Source organism: Cyrtonyx montezumae, unplaced genomic scaffold, assembly GCF_038088225.1.
Source record: "Cyrtonyx montezumae isolate F1298 unplaced genomic scaffold, pur_monq_1.0 scaffold_8, whole genome shotgun sequence".
In the NCBI taxonomy this organism is placed as follows: Eukaryota; Metazoa; Chordata; class Aves; order Galliformes; family Odontophoridae; genus Cyrtonyx; species Cyrtonyx montezumae.
In genome coordinates this window covers 57,857,048-57,877,682 of record NW_027072089.1, presented here as the reverse complement: position 1 = coordinate 57,877,682, position 20,635 = coordinate 57,857,048, and the positions used below count along the sequence as shown (strand labels likewise).

Sequence of the window (20,635 nt, the reverse complement as noted above, 5' to 3'; positions counted from 1 at the left end):
CATCCACACTTCCATGTCAGACACCATTGTGCCAGACTGTTCCTCTGCTGCCATCTGTCAGACAGCAACAAAATATAATGGAATATTGGTGGGAACTGCCATACCACCAACATCCAACTCTGACATCATGGTTTTACATTATAAACTAGGATGCATTTCTGGAGAAGCCCCCTTAAAATATACAATATTGTTAATATATAAGTAATAAAACATTTTAGATATTTTTCTCAAAAGAGAAACTCATAAGACTAGTGGGATATTTGACCTTGTTTTGTGAAACTAATACATCAGTCCTCTTCAGCAAAAGTGGTTGCAATTCTCAGTGAGCTCTCAAGGTGTTCAAAGACTTTTGATGAAATTTCACCTTTCTTGTACTTTGTCCTTGATGACTATTCACAAACATACTGTCAAAAAGCAATGACAAGAATAAGGTGTGATTGTGAAGTGAAAGGTATTTTTCCTCTTGTAAGAGATGTCTCTCTACTAGACTTTTATAAGACACTATCAGATTTTCGAGTTTAATGTCTGATTGAAACTCTATACTTTCTGTTTGAAAATTGTCAGGTAATGTATTTATATCAACTGAAAATGGTGCCACAAACATAAATTTATGGGGTTTTTTGCCATCTTGAAACCTATTCTCAAACTTCTTTATCAAAAACAGAAAGCATGGCTGTGTATTCTTTGCTGTTCAGAGCACTGTTTAGCCAACCTATCAAAATGCATACAATTATTTGTCATCACTTGAGCCACCACTGCACAGTACTGCCCTCCCTGTGCCCTCATTTCAGTTGACACAGTGTTCACTGTGATGGGCACATACCCAGGGTCACTCTGCAGGGAAGAGCCACCACCCTTACAGGACAAGGCAGGGAATGGGTTGCACTGCCAGCTATGCCAGGATGCATGTGGCCTGCAGGTTGGGGACACCTGTTCTAGAGTAAGTTGGTCTAAGACTTGGGCAGGTGCTATAATAAACATTCTGAACGCTATCAGGGAAAGGTGTGTATTCTCTGGCTAACTGCAGATGCTTAAACACAGTGTCACCACTGACAGGCTGACAGCTGTATTTCATAGGAGTAAGGCATTTCAAACAATTCCATATTCCACTTATTGACCCAAGCATGTAAGAACCCAAGTACTGGCAGCTTCCCACCAACTCAGACTCACAGTGAACAAAGAGGTCTCAATAACCTTCTTCTATGCCTTATACCACACCTCCTGTCCCTGAGCTCCAGGACATTTGTCAATCAGAGTATATAAGTACTTCACATTTCCTGAAAGTGTAGAATTAGAAACACATTTCCAGTTATTATCAAAGTTGTTTTAATAAGTTATATTTCAGATGTTTCATTTTCCACAGCAGAAAATAGAGAATTCAAAAACAAGCGAGATTAAACAACACTGAAAAAGTGTTGTGAATTCGTTTTGCACAGACAGGCCTGCTGACTTTGCTAAAGAGCAAACCTGTTGACATTGAATATTTTAACACAATGATCAGCTCCACAACTTGCAAGCTGCAACCACTCGCTGTTCTCATCATTATGTCCAGCTCTGCCCCCACGATGTCTCCAACACAAGCGTTTCACAGCAAGAGCGTGGCTTTGGCTGCAACAAAAAGAAATCCATACGTAACTGCAAAATGTCAAGCACGGTTAGTTACGTAATGTAAACATCAACATTTATATAATTAGTATGCTTAGTGCTACCAACTGAAGAAAAGCTGACTTGTGACAATCAGCAGGTATAAAGTTCTTAAAGTAAGTAGGGTCATTAACACCAGTGACATTTTATCTTCACAGTCATCAATGATTTAAACATTTACTGATTTGAAGTTTCATCATGTTAGGCTGCAGGTCTAGCATTTCAGTTACTGAGATAGGACAGATTTCTGGCTTTTAGCATGTCATTTCCTGTCATTTGGCATCTCTTTCAAATTCATTCCAAGTACATAGGCCAAAGTAACCATCAACCTTCATTTCTGATACTATCAAGGCCAATACGTAGAGAAGGAATCTAAGAAAATGTTCCAAATTAAATATTCAAAGTTTCTCTGTAGAATTTCTCTTACTGTCAACATAGCAGCACCACATATAGCTTAAATTCCTTTATTTTTTTTTCCTATAAGCTGCTCTTTAAAGTTTTGTCATCTACTTCAAAATGCCTTGCAGACGTATATAGACAGTGACTCAGTGACTCTTTCCCCCCCACCATATTTTCTCATTCTAGGGTTAACACAAATAAAGTTTTATTTCTTTTATTTTCAGATTATGATTAAAGACATCTGTAGGTTTCCAGAGATCAGTCTTTTCCTAAAAACTTGTATGAAAACAAAGCAGTTTCATATAATTTTATAACATAGTGCCAGAGTTCTGTTCTTATGAGTCTTGATAAGAACACTTCATTGCCCCTAAGATACTTGAAAAGATATACCTGTTATCCATCTCAACACACTTGGTCCAGTCAGACACCGTTGGTTCTTGTCCACTCTGCTTCCATGTGTAAAAGTTAATCTTCCCATTCTCTAAGCCTACTGCAACAACATACCTATAAACACAACAACTGTATTAATTCCAAGAGAACTGCAGAATTCTAAGCACTCAAACACAGCACTGCAACTCAGCCTTCGAATTAACAAGTAATTTTTCATGGAAAAAAAATAAATCCATTTAAATCAAAGCATCTTCATAAAAATGAATAAAGCAGAAATCTGTAACTATATTTAGTTAAAATAAAATATACAGCACTTGTAAGTAGTTATTACAGCATCAGACCAGTCAATATTGTTGCAAGAACAAATGTGTCCCAGATGCATTAACCGCTCCCCAACACCCGCCCCCCCATCTGAAAACAGATTAGGAAAGAAAAAAAGTTAATTCAAATAGACAAATACTTGACAGCTGATTTTTAAGAGTTGTTTAGCCACATTAAATTACCAAAGGGGAAAAACATATTAATTTCAAGTTGAACTCAAAATGGCACCATATGAAATCAGCAATACCTTCCATCGGGAGTAAGCACACGGCTGATACTAACGGCAGTAACAGAATCTCCAGCATCCAGAACTGTGGAACAAGGTTTGATTGAATCCAACACGCTGCCCTCAGTAGTTGCAGATAAATCACACTGACCCCAGATGATGACCTGTGAGAATGAGAATCATCTAGAAATCCCTTTGTTAAAATACTCCCAGAGCACAAGAACAAAGGCAATGATTCCTAAAAGTTTCTATCCACAAAGATTCAACTGTTTAGAAAGTCTGCTTGACTGCATTAAATATATTAATAACAAATACAGATTATATTACAAAAATTCAATCAAACCTTAAGTAGAGATCCATAAGAGTTTGTGACATACACTTATCTTGCTGTGCGAAGTTGAGATGGGAGAAAGAACATGGTGTTTATGTATACATACACAATCAAGTACTTTATGCAGCATATGAAAGTCTGACAGATTTCTGAGGTAACACACAATACAGACTCTTGGTGTTTATAGACTATGAGTCCATTAGAATACAGCACTCACTAAACTTGAATATACTTAAAATAATTCTGGGCTTTTAAAATTCCTTTCACATTAATTACCTTTTTGTCCCGACTGCCAGTAACGAAATACTTGCTATCTGGTGTCCAATCACAAGACCAAATGATTCGACTATGAACAGCTGTATTTTTGTCTGTGTATGCACAGCAAGTGAAAACCAGTCCTGGAAAGAAACAAAGCAAAACCTTTACTTCAACTACTTTGTTTTGTAACTATTACTCTTACTTATCCTGTTATGGAAAGCAGGAATAATTGGACATCATTCCACACATCTTTAAAGCACTTGGAAGGTACTTAGTATCAGGATTACTTAGTGTTTTTTCCTGACACTTATCATACGAACATAATTAGTTCCAGCTCAAGACCACGCCACTCAGTCCTTACACCATGAAAACTGGGAACAGTTTCTTTTATACATGTATCTAATTCAAAATAAATGAATTCCAAGCATTACACATCAAGGTTCCATGTAAGTTTTTAAATAAGAACACTGACTTCAAAAGCTTTAGTCCAGTGCCACTTTTACCATGTGCATACATATACCCCAGGAATCCACTACAGTTTCTAGTTGTTACCAATAAAGGCCCAAGAGCTCAAATCACAATGATCCAATCCCAAAGCTTAATCTGCTCCCAACAAGATAAGCTGCGGTTTCACCACGCATAAAATCAGGCAGTAAATCTGATTAGCAAGCAGCAAAGCTTTGGGAATGCTTTTTCTAATTAGAAAGAACTGTCATTTCAGAACACAGATGTTGAATAAGCGCATTTATCGGGATGCCAATAGAAGTAGTCTTGCTTTATACCAATAACAAGGTTTTTTAGGCAGAAAAGTTTGTGATGAATGGATGAAAAGAGGGCTTCCTCTACTTTTTCTGTGTAACTCAAAATGTTAACTACTCTGGACAATATGCCAGGCTTTAAAATAGAAGTCTGAGCAGAACAGAATCTCAAGCCAGAGTATAAACAGACACTGTCTGACAGGGCGAAAACTCACTGCCAAGTCTGTGAGAAAACTCTGTAGAGCTCAGTAACCTCCTAAGAGCCCAGTAGTATTTATGTGCTACTAAGTCAATGGCGCAGTGATAATTGTTTTCAGCACAAGCATCTGTTCAAGGAATCCATTCATGTTCAATAGCAATCTCCTTACGATTTTGTAGGCTTAAAGTCCTAATGAGAAAGTCATCTGAATCTTCACTATCAGTTCTATTTTACAGACAGAGCCAGCCTTAGCCAAATTAATCAATTGTGTAGGCTTATAAGAAAGCCACACCAAAGACAGAAATTAATCCCATCAAGAGCCTCAAGGCATCACGCTCTGCAAAAAGGGACAAGGCAGTACTATGCAGCACACCACTGTAATATCAAACCTTTTAGTGTAGCTTGCACAGAACACCAAGACAATGGGGCATATGACAGAATACCAGTTTGAAATTCAGACACTACATTCCAGCTCACATACTTGATTTCAGTAAATTTATAATGTACAGTCACAAGTAAAAGGCAGGAGTATAAACAGCAGGCTTCAATTAAACATTATTTAAGACCTGATCATATCCTTTTCTACATTTTAACTCCCTTTATAGTTTTTCTAAACACCATTAATTGCATTTCCCAAAGCAACAGGAACTCACACCACGATTAATTCTTAATTGTTGTAAGGAAAGTTTCTATTAAAATATTTTACTAATTATCTTTCAAATACTTTGAAGTAAAAAATATTGACAGTATCTTAAAGTCTTCAAATGTGCAACTCCATCCCATATACCTTACCTGACTCTGATGAGTCTTTCCTCCACAGTGACCAATTTCTGTCTCTAGACACCGCTAATAAAAGTTCGTCATTAGGTGAAAATGCCAGCTGAGTAACTGTCAGATTGTGAAATGGCAATCTCTGTATTTTCTTCCAAGAAGAAGTGCTCCACAAAATAATTGCTGCATGTTCTTTTTTGGAAGCCTGTGGGGAGGGGCAATCAGTGAGAATTAAATAAGGCAAATATAAAAATCACATATTTCGATACACCAAAATGTTGCGCTTTTTTTTGTTGTTTTTTATGACAACAATGGAGCTTCAGTCCTGTTCCCTCTGCAAAGTTTCAACACTATTTCACTGCATCCTACCAGCAATGACAATGTGTCAATTAGAAAATGTTATTTATAACTATGTTTGTTAGAATTTTTCTAACAACTTTAAATGAATCACACAATTATTTTCGAACAATAACATTTCTGTATTCAATCTCTTTTGCAAAGCAACTGTCATTGACAAGAAATCTTCCTCATTAACTTAAAGAGCAAGTTCAGCCCAAACTGAATTTTGACAGCTGCTCTGTCAGCCCTAGAAATATGACAGCACTTTTCACTAGATGGTGCTAGAATCTTTTCTTACCTTACATGCTGAAGCAATTACAGTATTTGAATTATTGCAAGCAACACAAAAAATTTCATATCCATGTCCATACCTGAAATAAATTTGAAAAGCTATTCAGCACATCACAGACATTTCTCAAATATGTATTAAGGTCTTCCTATTAACTTAAATCCCTTCACAAAAATGAAAGATATATACCAGGAACACCTTCCAACAAACAACGCTTTCTGTTTTGCATTCCAAATACATCCTAAGAGTGCTCTGCATTCAATTTAAACATCTGCATAAACTCATTCATGCTTAGGAACTGTCTGCAGATCAATCTCTCCAGCCCATTCCATAGTCCTAAATCATCAGCAATGCAAAACCTACTACAATTAGCAAGAAAATGCAGGCAGCATTTAATGTACTTATTTTCTTGTACAACAATTTTAATGCTATCAATAAAAATTAGAAGCCACAAATTCTGTGAAATACTGAAAAGTAATTTCTGAATTAGAGGATAAGAATCATGTCAAAAGAAGGAAGGAACTAAACTAAAAAAAAGTCGAAATATATAAACAAAGTCTTCTAGCTTCCTCCAGAAATGCATTTTTAACCAGACTTTACACAAGTTTTCTTGGAATTTATGCTCATGTATTCAGATTGGGATTTAATTATTAAAGAGCAATACAACAAAGGCGAACATAAACTACAATCAGTCACAGAAGAGAGCTGAAGAGGAATAAAACTGGAAACATCTTAAAACAGTAGCAAAATATCAGCTGAATACCGTTTGCTGGAGGGGGTACTAACTTACAGGACCTAGACAAGGATTTCACTTTCTGTTCCAAGCAAAGTAAGAATTTTCAGATGAAATCTAGGCCACATAACTCACTTTTCTAATCAAGAACACAGGAACGTTTATGGAATAATAAAGAAATCCCCATGAAGAAAGTTGAATTATTGTTGTATGAGGTCAGCCTTACTTGGAGTCACCTCCTTGTTTTTCTAGCTTTTCCATCATCACTCCTGAACGACAATGTAAGGACACTGTTTTAAGTGCCATCAAACACAGAGGCACCAGGGCCTGTTTATTACTTCTCATGACCTCAGGCTCAGGGACTGCTTTTGCTCTGCAATACTACACTACATGAGATATAACCAAAGTAACTGAAGACTTGTTTCACAAATTCTTCCACAGGCTGCTTCTCCTTTTCTGAATTTCACTGAAAATACACTTCTAATGGAATAATATTTTCAGTTTAAGAAACTTGGGTTTCAGCATTTACAATACAAGGTAACTTTCAGAAATCTGCTTTAAAAGTAAGCATTATGATGAAAATCCTTCTGCTGGAAGGGAGAGGGGAAGACAAAAAATAATAGCTTCACCATTATAAGACACAATCAGATTTACAAATTAACATTCCAATTAACTAGTCTCTCTTTCCCCAGAAGGCCTGTACACAGTTACTCTTTATGAAGTGCCAGCACATCCCCGAACTTCAGACATGAGTGTGGGAGTCTGTCTGTGGAATATGCCCAGCAGCTACTCTATTCAACAGATACAGACAGTAATTTGTCACTTAAATAGATGGTTGTTTTGGCTGTATGTGCAATCCCATGGACATCAGTCCCATATAACAAAGTCTTCGCAATACTGTTGACCAAAGGATTTTATTGGGAGAACTGTCCATTTCTCCTGAGCTAAATCAGAACAGGGTTCTGATTAAGAACAAAGTGGCTCCCTCCCCCACGATGGTGGGCCGCTAGCACCTACAACTTCACTGCTCAGGAACAATCCCCAAAGCTTAGATCAACCTCCTGAACAAGTGACAATTTGTGCCAAGTAGCTTCACACAAATCCTACAAAGCCCAAGAAGATGTGAACCCTCCCCTTAACCCCCCCAAATAACAGACCAAACTATAACATGCATCTGTACGAGCAGAGACTCCTTGAACTGTGACTTCATTAAAGATGAAGATGGCAAGCCCCAGTAACAAGCCCTGCCTCCCCTCCCCTACATATTCAATCCCATTTCTTCGTTACATAACGCAGCACAAAAAAATAGGCTTCACAATGGAGAGAGGAGCTACTGTATCAATGAATAATGAAGTGACATTTCCAGCCACAAGCAATTTTGCCCTAGCAACATGTAATTCATAACATATTTTTACACACAGGTGAGCTGAACGGACATTCAAAGTTTTCAGGCAAATGATTACTGTAATTTTCTAGAGTCAAAAAGGATGTCTCAAGACTTCCAAGTATATTACATAAAACATACATATTGCATATATACGTTCTATGGTAATTTTCCAAGAGGATAAGGATTAGCATATTCTCATAGGATTTATCGTATTTTTATCTTAAAGTTATTAGATTATGTAAAAAATTCAGCAAGTTCTTCATGCTAAAACCCACTCAACCAAATAGTTATCAAAACTGAACACTAATCCTTCAAAATTTGGTGCTGAGCTAGAGCTGGGAACACACAAATGTCAATAACAAAGAGGCTATTTTTGGCAAGTCAGTTCCTCATGCTGTTTCTCTGCTGCCATGGTAACTTGAAATCTGCATTATGCAATTTCATGTTACTTCTTTCAAGATTATCCTGAAGAAAAAAAAATCCGAAAGACAGCTTACATCTTGTTTCCTTTGCACAAAGGAATCTCTATCATTAACAGTTTCTCTAAAAAAAAGAAAAACATGATGATAAGTCACCTAAAGGCTATCATAAAATAAAGGATATTTTACAAAATGCAGAATATGAAAGTTGATAAGCAGTACTCCTGCAGCAGAACACCAAGGAAAAACAATTTGTTAGACACTGAGGAATGTCAAAGGCTAACAAAGGAAAACCTTGGCCTTGGCCCCTTTTCACTACTTATGATCATTACCAAACTCCTTAAATAAAGCAGATGCATTAGCAGCCATTGCGTGCACAGGAGAAGCATTTAACGCTAGTAATTACAAAACATACAGACACAGTCTAGTTCCTGCCAGCTTCCCTGGAATAAAAGCATTTAAAAGTATTCAAAGAAAATTATCTGCCCAGATGAACATAAAGATGAGTTCCCAACAAAATTTCCTACTTGTTCAAATGAAAGCAATTTGCAAGCAGCTTTCCTAAAAGGTTGTTTTTTTTTGTTGTTTAAATATTTCCTCCTCCCTTCCCCCCCCTCCAAGCAAAGCCATAAAATTGGTAAATTTAGTCATCAAAAACTCAAGATTATTGCTTCTGCCTGAGACTACTGCTTCAGATTCATACAAGAAAATGCAGAAGAACTTGAAATGACTCATTCCTTTGTAGACTCAAGATCAGAAACGAAAACGCTGCCCAACATATTTAGATATTCAGTTTCCTATTCACAGCTCTGCTTCCAGAGCAGCATTGCTATCTAAACTCACTTAAAACAGCCATACAAAAGCTGCAGTTAAGACTTTTTTCCATTATTTCCCCCACTTCTCTCAGCTCTCTGGCACTGCCATTTGCAACCACCCTGAATGGTTCAAAGAGCTGATATGATTGACAATAAGTCAAGAAAACAAATTTTGGTTAGCGTGCAGCAATGCGTAGCTAAGATCAGCTCAAGAAAACTTGAAGTCTTAGGAATTGTAGCCTAATGTTACCGAGACCATGAGGGAACAAGTATGTTAGAAACTTCATTTGCAAATTGTTATGAAATTAATATTTAGGATGAATCTCAGAGAAAGAAGAAACAAAACATAGAAGAATAATTCTAAAACTCTGCAACCTCAAAGCATTTGCACAGCCTATGATGTTTGCGACCCATAACTTAATATGTCAGCATTCAATACCCAAACTGGGTCTGTAACCATCTTAATCAACATTCACCACTTTGCTCTAGGTCCAGCCACAGCTTGTTTCAGCTGCTGCTTCAACCGAATGCATCTGACAACTTCACTGGGCTTTGAGAAGAAGTTACTTATTTGCTGCTTCAGCCTTGAATAGCAGCACTACATCCATACCAGAAAGACAGACATGATCTGCAAAGTCTGCCAAAAAGCAAAAGAAAGCAAAAAGTTCCTGTTTTTTTCTTCAGTCTCCTACCTTTGTGGTACATATATTAATTTTACAAGATATATGTTGCAACGAGTCAAATCAGGTAGTAAGTCAGCTAGATTTATTGCAACATTAACGTATTCTGGTCTTATATCTTCCTGGAAAAAATAAGAAAGAAAAAGAAAACTTACAACTTCTGAATTTCAGGCCACAATGTATTCTGCAGCAAGTGATCCTCTTGAGGAGGTTCTAAAAGACATTTGCATAAAATATTTAAATTTGGCAATAGATAATCTAAAATCAGCTAAATTATGCCTCAAAGTTAATACCCAATAAACCTAATTCTCCACTTCATACAATAGAAAATAATCTCATACCTGTGAGGATCAGGGGTTGAAAATAAATCTCAGGATACTGATTAGAAATAGTATTAAATGTTCCTTCATCCTCAGCTACTTGAGCAGACATATCTCCTATTCAAAATAAGGACTTTATTAGCTGTAGAGAACATGACACAAGAGAAAATAGAAGCATGCAATATACAAGAAAAAAACCTCCATTGTTTTTAAAATCCAAGCAATGTTAATAAACATTAGAATCTAGTGATTCTGATGCACAGGAGACTGAGAAGACTTAAAAAAAAAAAAAAAAAAAGCAAAAAAACCAAAACCAATCCAACCTTCCACCCAGTTCCACTCTGGGATTGAGTTCTCCACTGTCAAGAGTCTCTTTCGGAGATTCCCAAAGAGACTTAGATACATCAAAGAATCAGTCAGTAGGAGCTGAAACTGTTGTCCCCAGTGTTAAATCATTTACCTCCTTGAAAACTTAAGTCAAAAATCCAAGACACAAGGATTGATTTCAAAATTTTACGTAGACACCTACATAAAAAGCCATACTTGAAGAATTCTACCTGCAATTTGCAAACTTCAGCAAAACTGCCAAGTGCTCAGCCTTTTTACCTTAAGCAAAAGTACTAACTGTTACTGTTATTCAGTTACATTAAAACTCAACTCTACCCTTCACTTTGAGAGAAATATTTAAGATATCAAGTTGGGAAAAAGAGCTATTTGCCAAATGCAAATTTTGATAATAGTGTTTACAAAAGCAGGCTCGGAGAATTCAGCAGAACGGAAAGACTATTTTGTTGTCCATCCTGCCCCCTTTCTCCTTGAAATAAATAAATAAATAAATCAGCAGCATTTATCTAACTTGAGATACTTCCTGATCGCTGTTCACTGTAGAGTAAGCAAGAACAATGTTCTGCGGGACTTTAACTTAAGCAATCGATGGTGATAGCATGGATGATAATGGACAACACACAAAAATTTGACAGCTCTTCTATTTATAGTGCTATTGTTGGGAATGGCATATGAAATGAATTGAACTTTATTATTGTCTGTGTGAAAATACTCTAGGAGACGGAACTTACTTCCTTCTGCTAGTGGAAAGACTTATGAAAGAGCACAAAAAAAAGATTTTTGAAAAATAAATTAATTACTTCATGTACAAGAAGGATATTTTTCCGCCCAAATAGGTTTTAGGACAATTTAGCTATATTAACATTAGAGATGCTGGAGACAAATCTCATTTAAATACTTCATTAATTCATACCTTCTGATAAAAGTTTAGGCAGAGAAGAGAAAAAAAAAAGTCCAATCTAATTTGTAGATTCCAGTTTAAGTACATTTTTACCACGTGCTTCACCAAACACCAGATTAACCTGTTCCAAACCTAGTCTCAAGATATGGCTCAGTTGCAGTTGCCATTCCAGACAATCCTCCTTCCCGGTGTCCCACCACCTCTCCAAGACATTGATCTGGTGTCTCTCTCCAGCCTTCACAGACGGAACATTTCTTCTTGTTAAATAAATAATACTTCTTCCCCAGTGCTTTCACAAAGTGTCATTTATCTACTGAAGGTTTATGGCTATTATAGGAACAGAATAAAAAGTGTGGCCAATTCCACTTAAAACCTCATTATTTCTCAACCTTTGCAAGAGTGCTAATGTTCAAAGAGCATGAGAACAAGACTCCAGAATACAGCTTAAGAGGCCAAGGATTCTGGTATTTTACAGAGAAACAAGGAACAGCAGTGGGTAGCAGGGGTTAGTAGGTGGAACCTAGCTTTTTTTTTAATAATAATTAATTATTTTTGGCCAGCAGTTGTCAGCCATCTGATCTATGGTAGAGTGAAGAGTATGGAGAAAACAAAAGAACAACTACAGTTTAGGGAATCTGAGTAATATTGCGTCCCAGATATTTCCAGGTCCACCTAAAATACACAGTCAAGCAGAGTAAACAAGGAGAGGCCTCTAGTATTTTCCTACGGGATGTAGGTCCCAGGATAAAAGGCAAGGAATAAGCATTTTGGGGTTTGCACAAGGCTTATTACAGGATATTTAGGAAAGGAGTCAACGCCAGAGAAAGGATGAATCAAGGAAGGATTCTTCACTTGTTCACACTATTTTTGTTAAGTGCCATATTTAGGCGCCACCAGACAAAATAAACACATTGCACAACTGTATTTCTAGCTTATAAACATGCAGTCAAGCTCACTATGAGAGACCAAACAAAAAAGACAAACACAAAAGAAACTACTAAAAAAAAGCTTTATATGTGAAGCACCATTACTTCTCATTATTTCTTATTAGCCATACCTTCAAAAACAGCTTTATTGGATAAACCCAATGCTGGCACAGTTGCACCTTCTGGAAGGTCAGAAGATTGCTGCATTTGAAAAGAGAGAGAAAGGTTTCATAAATTGCCACGTAGGACCAGGTTTTAAAGGGCACAGGTTAATGAATCCCTGTCACATGAAGAGCAACTTTTCTAGAGAAAAGTAAAGGGTATGCTTTGGAAAAGTCCCGACTCACCCACAGCACACTTGAGACAATATGAGGAACAGAAAAAAAAAAAAAAAGAAAAAGCTTTCTTAAAGCCTCAGCACAAAAGTTTTGTTGTAAAGCATGTACCTTCATCCCTACATACAAGTTTTCAACTATAGTTTTATTTCGGACACTCGTGATAAGGCTCAACTGAGAGCACTGCAGTCAGTAGTGCAATAGGATTGAGAAGCAGTCTGTTCTGAGGTGAATTAAAGGGAGAGAGTCTCTGCTCATGACTTCCATCACAATCTAGCACACAACACACAGACATGGCTGGAATACATAGCCAATAATGAGAAAGATAAGTGAGCTTCAGGGCCTTTGTGCAAAGATGGAAAATGTTTTGATCTAACAGTTGTAAAATCTCGTTGTTCAAGGGTTTGAGAAGTTCAAACAAAGGCTGGATTTATAATAAAGGTGACAGCTTAGAATAAGATGTTACTTATTTAAATGTTCATAACTTGATGAGAAAATGTCTGACAGACATTCTGTGGCTTTTAAAACAAAAATCCTTCTTGACTATAATGTAAGGTATGACACAAACCAATAGGTTTGAACTGCATGCAATCCTGCTAAACCCTGTTTGAACGTAAATCTGTCCTTTTTGGTTTTAAGCACTTTCTTTGGGAAAGCGTTTGAACTAAGTTAAGACAAAGTTTACACACTAATTAAAAGTATTCACACACAACTATTTCAAATTTAGCTATTTAAGAGTATCTGTATCATTACAGCTTGTGAAGCCTTCTACTTCAGACAAAGTCTTTGCGAAACATTTTTGATATCATGGATCAAAACATAGCACTCAGAGGAAGACGTGATAAGGAAAGTCTACATAAAAGTAAATTAATGACATCTACCAGTATTATAAAAGCACAGTGCTATTTGCACAATGTCACCAATACAAATGCTTATGAAAATTTAACGCAATTAAAGCAATCAATAGCTACTTACACAACTGCTTGCTATCAAAAAAATCAATAGATTTTTCTCCTATATATTTCAAATGTTAAACAAAATGGAAGGGCTAATCTTTCTTCGAGAAGCTATGCAGAAAACACTGCTTTTGAGCCAGAAATGCAAAGAAGTAACAATTCTGAAAGAGACTGCTCTACAAAATGCAGAGAAAATCAGAATTAGTTCCTAAAGTGAATGAATAGCAAACAAAAGGATGGCACTGCTGCAGTCTTATTGTTCCACCAAGTAGGAATGCTCACTTATATACAACAGCTATAGGACTAAAAACTGAAATCTACTAGCCTCACACGAAAATTTTCACAGCCAAGAGGAAATAACAGCATGAGCAAATACATATTTATAAATATTTATCCAGAACTACCAGCAGTAGTGCAGAAAGCTTCATGCTATTTCCAAACATAGGATTAAAAAGAAAAAAAAGCTACAAAACAATACAAAACCACACAATAATAATTACAACTAGAGAAGACTACTACACCCTCAAATTAAGAAACAGCACACTGTCAGCCTTTATTGTTCATTTTCAAATCACCAAATAAACACACTAGTGTACTTGGGCTCATTTTTTTATTTATTTTTAATTTACCCATATTCTTTGCAATCTTCGGACAACATGCCTTGCTTTGTTTCAAGTATTTAGTAGGCATGGTGGTGATAGGTTGACAGTTGGAGTAGATGATCTTAGTGATCTTTTCCAACCTTAGTGGTTCTATGACAACACCATGAAATATATTTGAAAAAGCACACAGGGAAACCAGCAGAAGAAGAAGGAGAAATAAAGTTAAGCTTCAGAATCATTACATTTTTTTAAATGGAAGTTAATGCATTTGATGCTTTCTAAAGCATTTATATGGGAAACTTCATTTTTCACTGCTTTAGAATACTTACATGTGAGCACAGCTTCTCCATCGGAATACCGGTGATGTTACTGAAATTTTCTATAAAATTCCTGGGGGCACGAAAAACTCGGAGCACTTTTTCATCTGCTCCTGATACAAACTGAAACCTGCCAATCATTGCCAGACAGCGCATGTCATAGCCATGTACCTGAGGCCGTGCAATTTCATGCCAGGTTACCTACACAAACAGAGCAGTTAAAATACAATTCTTAATCAGAGAAGCTGTAAGATTTTGAGATGTAAAACCCATTATTGCTGACTTTACTCACACGAAGGAAAGCTAACAACCTTCTACTAACATTCATACGGTTGATGTATGCTCACATAGATCAGCTAACTGCCATTCTTCCACCAGATGACTCTTGTAATTAGTGAATGGTGTCACTGCCCAGCTCTCCTAGGGCACTTGCTTACCTTTGTGGCAAACCACTCACTGAAACTTCTCCATGCTATACCTTCAGGCAAAGGACACAAGTTGCTTATGAAAAAGGAGGACTGCACACTATTCACTGCTTTCAAAACCATAGCTCTGAAAGACCTAAGAAGGTAGCAAGAAGTACCTGCTCCCTTCATCTGCCTTTCCTGAAGCACTGTTGTCAATAGGCTATAAGTTCCCACTTTGTCTTTTCTCCATGACCAGTATTAGCACAATCACTCTGTAGAAGCTGTGCAACAAGCAACAGATCAAAACAGCACCTTACTGCAAGAAGGACTGGAAAAGCCTGATGATTTTATAAACACGTTCATTGGAAACAGTTTTCTAGTTTCCTAATATACTACAAGCATTAATCCAAGAAAAGGAATCAACAAATAACCAAAAAAGAAAGTGGGTAAGATTTATTTTTTTTAATCATCACACAAAGCAAAGAATATTAGCAAGAATATATTAAAATGTTCACACTGGTTTCCTAAAAAAATCTTATTTATTCTACATATGAAAAGATTCTTAAAAATAATAATAATCTTGTTCTCTAGCAAATGAAGTTTCATGAAAAAACTGTTAGGGAGAATCAATTGCTGCTACTTATATACCATATTCCAGCTGGTGTATATTTCTGAATTAATTTTAGCTCTGCTAGTTGTAATTTTATTCTATCAAAAATATTTTATATTAGCTCAGTATTAAAGTGCCTGAAAAACTGCAGTCAATATAGGATGTGTATTATACTAGATATTACACAAACAGAAGGGAAGGCATTGTGCTTACTCCAAATTGTCTGTAGTACACTAAAAATTCATTCAAGTGTCATTTTTAATCTTTCTAAACAACATGAATGGAATGTTTGAGAGAACCTGTGAAGTCCAACGTCTTCAGAAGAGCTTGATATTTTCCAATTAGAAAAAAATATGTATTCAATTACTACAAAGCAGCTAATAGTACAACAAATCCTCCTTTCCCTACAGAGGGTACATTGTTGCATACTTTAAAACACAGCACATAAGACAAAAAAAAAATCATCAAAGCAGAAGGAGAGTTGTGCAAGTCTGAGCAATAAGCTTCTCCCAGTAAAATTCAGGTGCAAGTTTGCATGAAAAATTGAAATGATGTATTATTCCTTATTTCTGATAAGCGAACACAGTACTGTATCAGAATTGGTTAAGAGATAATAATCTGCAGTTAGCACTATGTTCTCTTAAAATAAATACTGAGATTTATTACTAACTTTTAGTAGATATCTGAATCATCCAGACAAACATTAGATGTTACCTATCATAACTTTTTCAGATGCTAAACTCGGTATGGTAAGGAAAAAGCTGGCATTGCCTCATGTTCTATTCCCCTTAATAAGGTCCATTTCTATTACAACCCTACACCTCACCCCACCTACAGGATACTACAGCTTTCTCCCACAGCAAAAAGCATTGACTTTACACGTGGTTTATCCAGACAGATGGCTGTTTGTCAGACGAGGAAGGAGAAGAACAATAATTCAGTTCACTTAGATATGAACATGGCCACTCTGCTAAATCAGTTCATTAATTCTAAAAGTTCAGAGATAGCAGGAACAGTTGCACAGGTAATGCTCAATTCCTCCAGACAAATATTTAGCAAACAGTATATATAATGAAAAATGGTGCTTCAGTAGGTCACCGAGACTGTGCTATTGACAACTCTTTTGAATCCTGCCAGCTTACATAACATGGTAGTCCCAGACTTTGTTTCCATATGTCAAATTCAGCACGTTATCTTTTCTACAAAGATCCTGCACCTGCCAGCTTGGAGATTAGGGGAAGAGGCAGGGAAACAAATTGGAAGTGCCCTTCTTACAACATGACGCAAAGCTTAGAAACTGATCTGGGACCGCTACCACTTCCGTGGAGCCTGGAAAAAGGAAATCAAGGAACTGTTTATGCCAGTGGCTTAGCTAAGCTTCTGTGGTAACAGCTACCCTTCACCTCGCCCAGCTAGTTGCAGAGCTAGCACAGTGCCTTACATGCCTTCAGAGCTCTAGTTTCTCAAAGTTTCCTGAATGGAAATGCATCAGTGAGAAACTGGAACCACACCTCACAAAGGCTTTTTGAAGACCATACCTCTGTCTCATTTTTTCTTCTCCATGGAGCAAATAGTCTAGTAGTTTGATCAGAACCAACACTGATGATAAATTCTCCTTCTGGATCCCACTGTACATCCTCAACACTGTTAAAATGTCCTGAAATCACAACTTCTGGAGCCCATTCTTTCTACAAAAATTAAAAAATAAAAATAAAAAAAAGACAAGTAAAAAGCTATAAGTTTTGAACTGATCGATTGGCATATTGCAACCAAAACAAGTGACTATGAAAAAACAAACAGGCATTTGAAAATAGAAAATTATTGTATCTTGGAGTAGCTACAGAGAAACAAATACTGATTTACTGCCACCACCTAGAAGAAACTAGTGTTACTGGCTCAGGTACTATTTTTCTGAGGAAAGCACAACTATAAACGAGTTCAGTTTGCTTCAATGACTGTGTTTCCCACAGGTAGGCACAAGCTTTACATTCTGACTAATTCCAGTCTCTTTTCTATGCAGGAGCAAGGTTCCTGCAGAATATTACACTCAGAGAAGGACCAATCATATCATTAATTTTAAGCTGTATTGTTACAACTGATTATTTTTTATTAATGATATAACTTAGTGACAAGTGATAAGTGTAATATTTTTAACCACTAATAACAATAAATAAATAATTTACCTTATTAACTGAAGTCTGCTTCCAAAGGTGAAATGCTCCATGAAAAGCATGAGCAATTATCATTGAACCATCTGGACTAAACTGGCAGTCAAAAAATCCAAGCGTATTGCCACCCACTTCACCTACCCGCACCTGAAATAATTACCAGAAATGAAATATCCATAAAAAAGGCCTTCAACTAATAGGAACTCATTCTAATTTCACAAGATGCAAATTTAGTTAAAGATAACAGTTTGTATTATTCAAAGAATATTATATTTATTTTGTGTAATTGCAAAATTAAGCATAAACATATCATAGGAATTAAAACTGAACACCACTTAAACAGTCTCCTTTTATAAGCATCTCAGAAGGAGGATCCTGCAATTTGAGGCCCAACTAATGCAAATGGAAAGTAAAAAAAAAAAAAAAAAAAGTAACAACTTGCAACAAGTTTGATGGTACAACTACCTTTTAGAAGTTAGCTATGACTAAATTTACAAATTCAACAATCAGCATCTCTATATGATCATCCCATTACACACTGCTTCATAATTCAAGTAGAAAGGCACCAGAACTTTTCAATGGAATAGAAGAAAAATTATACTTGCTACTGTGTTTCTCTTCTTTTCCCCAGGAGAGCATTAGAACCCCCTTTGTGACAGGAAAACTCATAAACAATGGCTGGCATAATCCAACTCAAACAAATTCAGTGGAACTATTGCAATGTGTTTCTAGTTGATCTGCTTTTCCAGAGACGTCTACCAAAGCATTAGATAAATCTGGGTTTTATTACTTGTTTATTTAAAATGACCCATACTAGAAAAGCATTCAACATAATACACTGAAACGTAAGCATTCAGCTCAAATGGAGGAAAAACCTAATGTCAACGCCCATTAAAAAGTTACTATGATTAAAACAAGGCTTGTGAATCATGTGTTAGCTGCTCTGCAGCAGCTGCTTGGGTGCATGTTCCCACAAGGGTTAACTATAAATATTTCTGGGTGGTTTCCTTCTCTACTTACATCGAATGTATTACTATGCAGCACGGGACTCGCTCTTCAATGTGTAACAGTTAAGCAGAAACTATTCACACTAGCTTCCCAATACCATAATAAGCAAGCAATAAAAGCTATGCTGCATCACAGCATGTTTGACAAATATGTTTTGCAGCACAGCAGTAGAACAAGTACTTCACAAGAATAAGTTATCTTTTGCATACTTTTATAGAGTTCTAGTTGCCTCCGCTACGCAGTTTGTATTGAAGACTGACACTTGCCTGTTCTAGCCAAACTCCAGATTCCTTATCAGGTTCCCAGATGATCACAGTTTTGTCCATCGATGCAGACACTATCCTCATTGGTTGTTGCATGCTGCCATCTACTGTACAAGGAAGAAGATTACTTTACAATCTAAGAACACCAAAAGAATTTGCTCATACCGAAATACACACTCAGAAATTTGTTCAGCAGAAGAGATGAGCAATGCAACATTTAGATGCCACACTTAATAGGTATTACACTCTTATTAGGTGTTCATTAGCAGGCACTGTATTTTTCAACCATAATCTCCAAAAGGATATGCACAAACGAGAACAACCTAACTGACACTGGAAAAAATGTTATTTGGAGGAAGAGCTAGAACTTCACAGAGAGACCACATAAAAGTTTATGGTTCTGTCCCTCAAGTTCTTAACAAATTTTTTATCTTCAAACAAAATAATCTCTATGCCAATAATAATAATAATTCCTATTCATCATCTTCTGGTTTTTGGGTGGTTTTTTTTTTCCTTCAAATTCAGCATTAGATACATGCACTTAAGTAGACATTAGCACCCTGTAATAAATAGAGCAGTAAGAATAGTTCCCCGGGGCACACTGATACTCTGTGGGCATCTGCCCAACACAGTCAGAGTGTGAAAGAGGGAACCCACTGGGTAAATGCATGGGAGAATTATTTCAGGAGCCTTTCTTGAGAATAAAGATATTAGAGGGTGCCTTCTGAGGCAGCATCTTATGTCAGCACCAGATATCCTATGTTCTGCATTGAGAAGTGATAAGCAATGCCTGAAACATCACTCTCCAATCAGTCTGACTCTAGCAAACATGAAAATCTATTTCAGGGAACCCAAGACTGGGTAGGGCCACATAACACAAGCAGCTGCATGTGTGCAGAAGCATGATACAAGGTGTCTGGAAAGCATCATCTAGCAATAAAAAGGTTTTTGGATTGCAAGATGAGATTTACAAGCCTACATTTTGCATAAATCTTGGTTTAAGAGGCAAATTCTTGTACTGCTGTCAAAAAGAAAAAAAGGTGGGGGTATAACAAACTAAAGAAAATGCAGGTTAGCCAAGAACAAATCCACAAGGGCCTTTTGATGGTGCAAACACATCAAATTAAGAATCTCATTCCCCTATACAGCAGGTAGACATGCACCAACAGATCAGTACTGCAAACAAGGCTGTCAGAATTTAAGGATTAAAAAAAAAAAAAAAGACTTGAGCAAGGTGGAGAATTAAAGAACAGTTTTCAGTGAGAGTCCTCATCAATGCTTTAAAGCTACACACTAAAGAAAACTGACTCTCAAGAATTCATGGCATGCTAAGATAATGCATGGAAGACTGAAGATTCATCTTCTAAATGTTACTATTTGTTCCTTTCTAGTCTAAGTAAAAAAGGAGTGCTCAGGTTGATACTGACCTTCCAAAGAACACGCATTTCAAATGTATGTATCAAGAGAAAATATTAGCGCTATTAATCCATACTGATAGATTACTTTTTATTCCATAAA

General features: G+C 36.5%; 1 protein-coding gene across 2 annotated transcripts in view; it reads right to left on the bottom strand.

Annotated features, from left to right (window-relative positions):
• Positions 1-231: 231 nt before the first annotated feature.
• Positions 232-20,635, bottom strand: part of ELP2 (elongator acetyltransferase complex subunit 2) — a 30,260-nt gene continuing 9,856 nt past the window's right edge. The window contains exons 10-22 of one of the 2 annotated variants that reach the window (XM_065753614.1): positions 19,121-19,221; positions 17,862-17,993; positions 17,217-17,366; positions 14,674-14,862; positions 12,583-12,652; positions 10,301-10,396; positions 10,115-10,172; positions 5,935-6,007; positions 5,319-5,502; positions 3,588-3,709; positions 3,002-3,144; positions 2,434-2,547; positions 232-1,608 (exon numbers count right to left, since the gene is read on the bottom strand). In XM_065753614.1, coding sequence (XP_065609686.1) covers positions 1,455-1,608; positions 2,434-2,547; positions 3,002-3,144; positions 3,588-3,709; positions 5,319-5,502; positions 5,935-6,007; positions 10,115-10,172; positions 10,301-10,396; positions 12,583-12,652; positions 14,674-14,862; positions 17,217-17,366; positions 17,862-17,993; positions 19,121-19,221 — 1,586 coding nt within the window. In that variant the 3' untranslated portion in view covers positions 232-1,454. Of the gene's footprint in view, positions 1,609-2,433; positions 2,548-3,001; positions 3,145-3,587; positions 3,710-5,318; positions 5,503-5,934; positions 6,008-10,114; positions 10,173-10,300; positions 10,397-12,582; positions 12,653-14,673; positions 14,863-17,216; positions 17,367-17,861; positions 17,994-19,120; positions 19,225-20,635 lie in introns of both variants that reach the window. The other variant, XM_065753613.1, reaches the window with a different exon arrangement.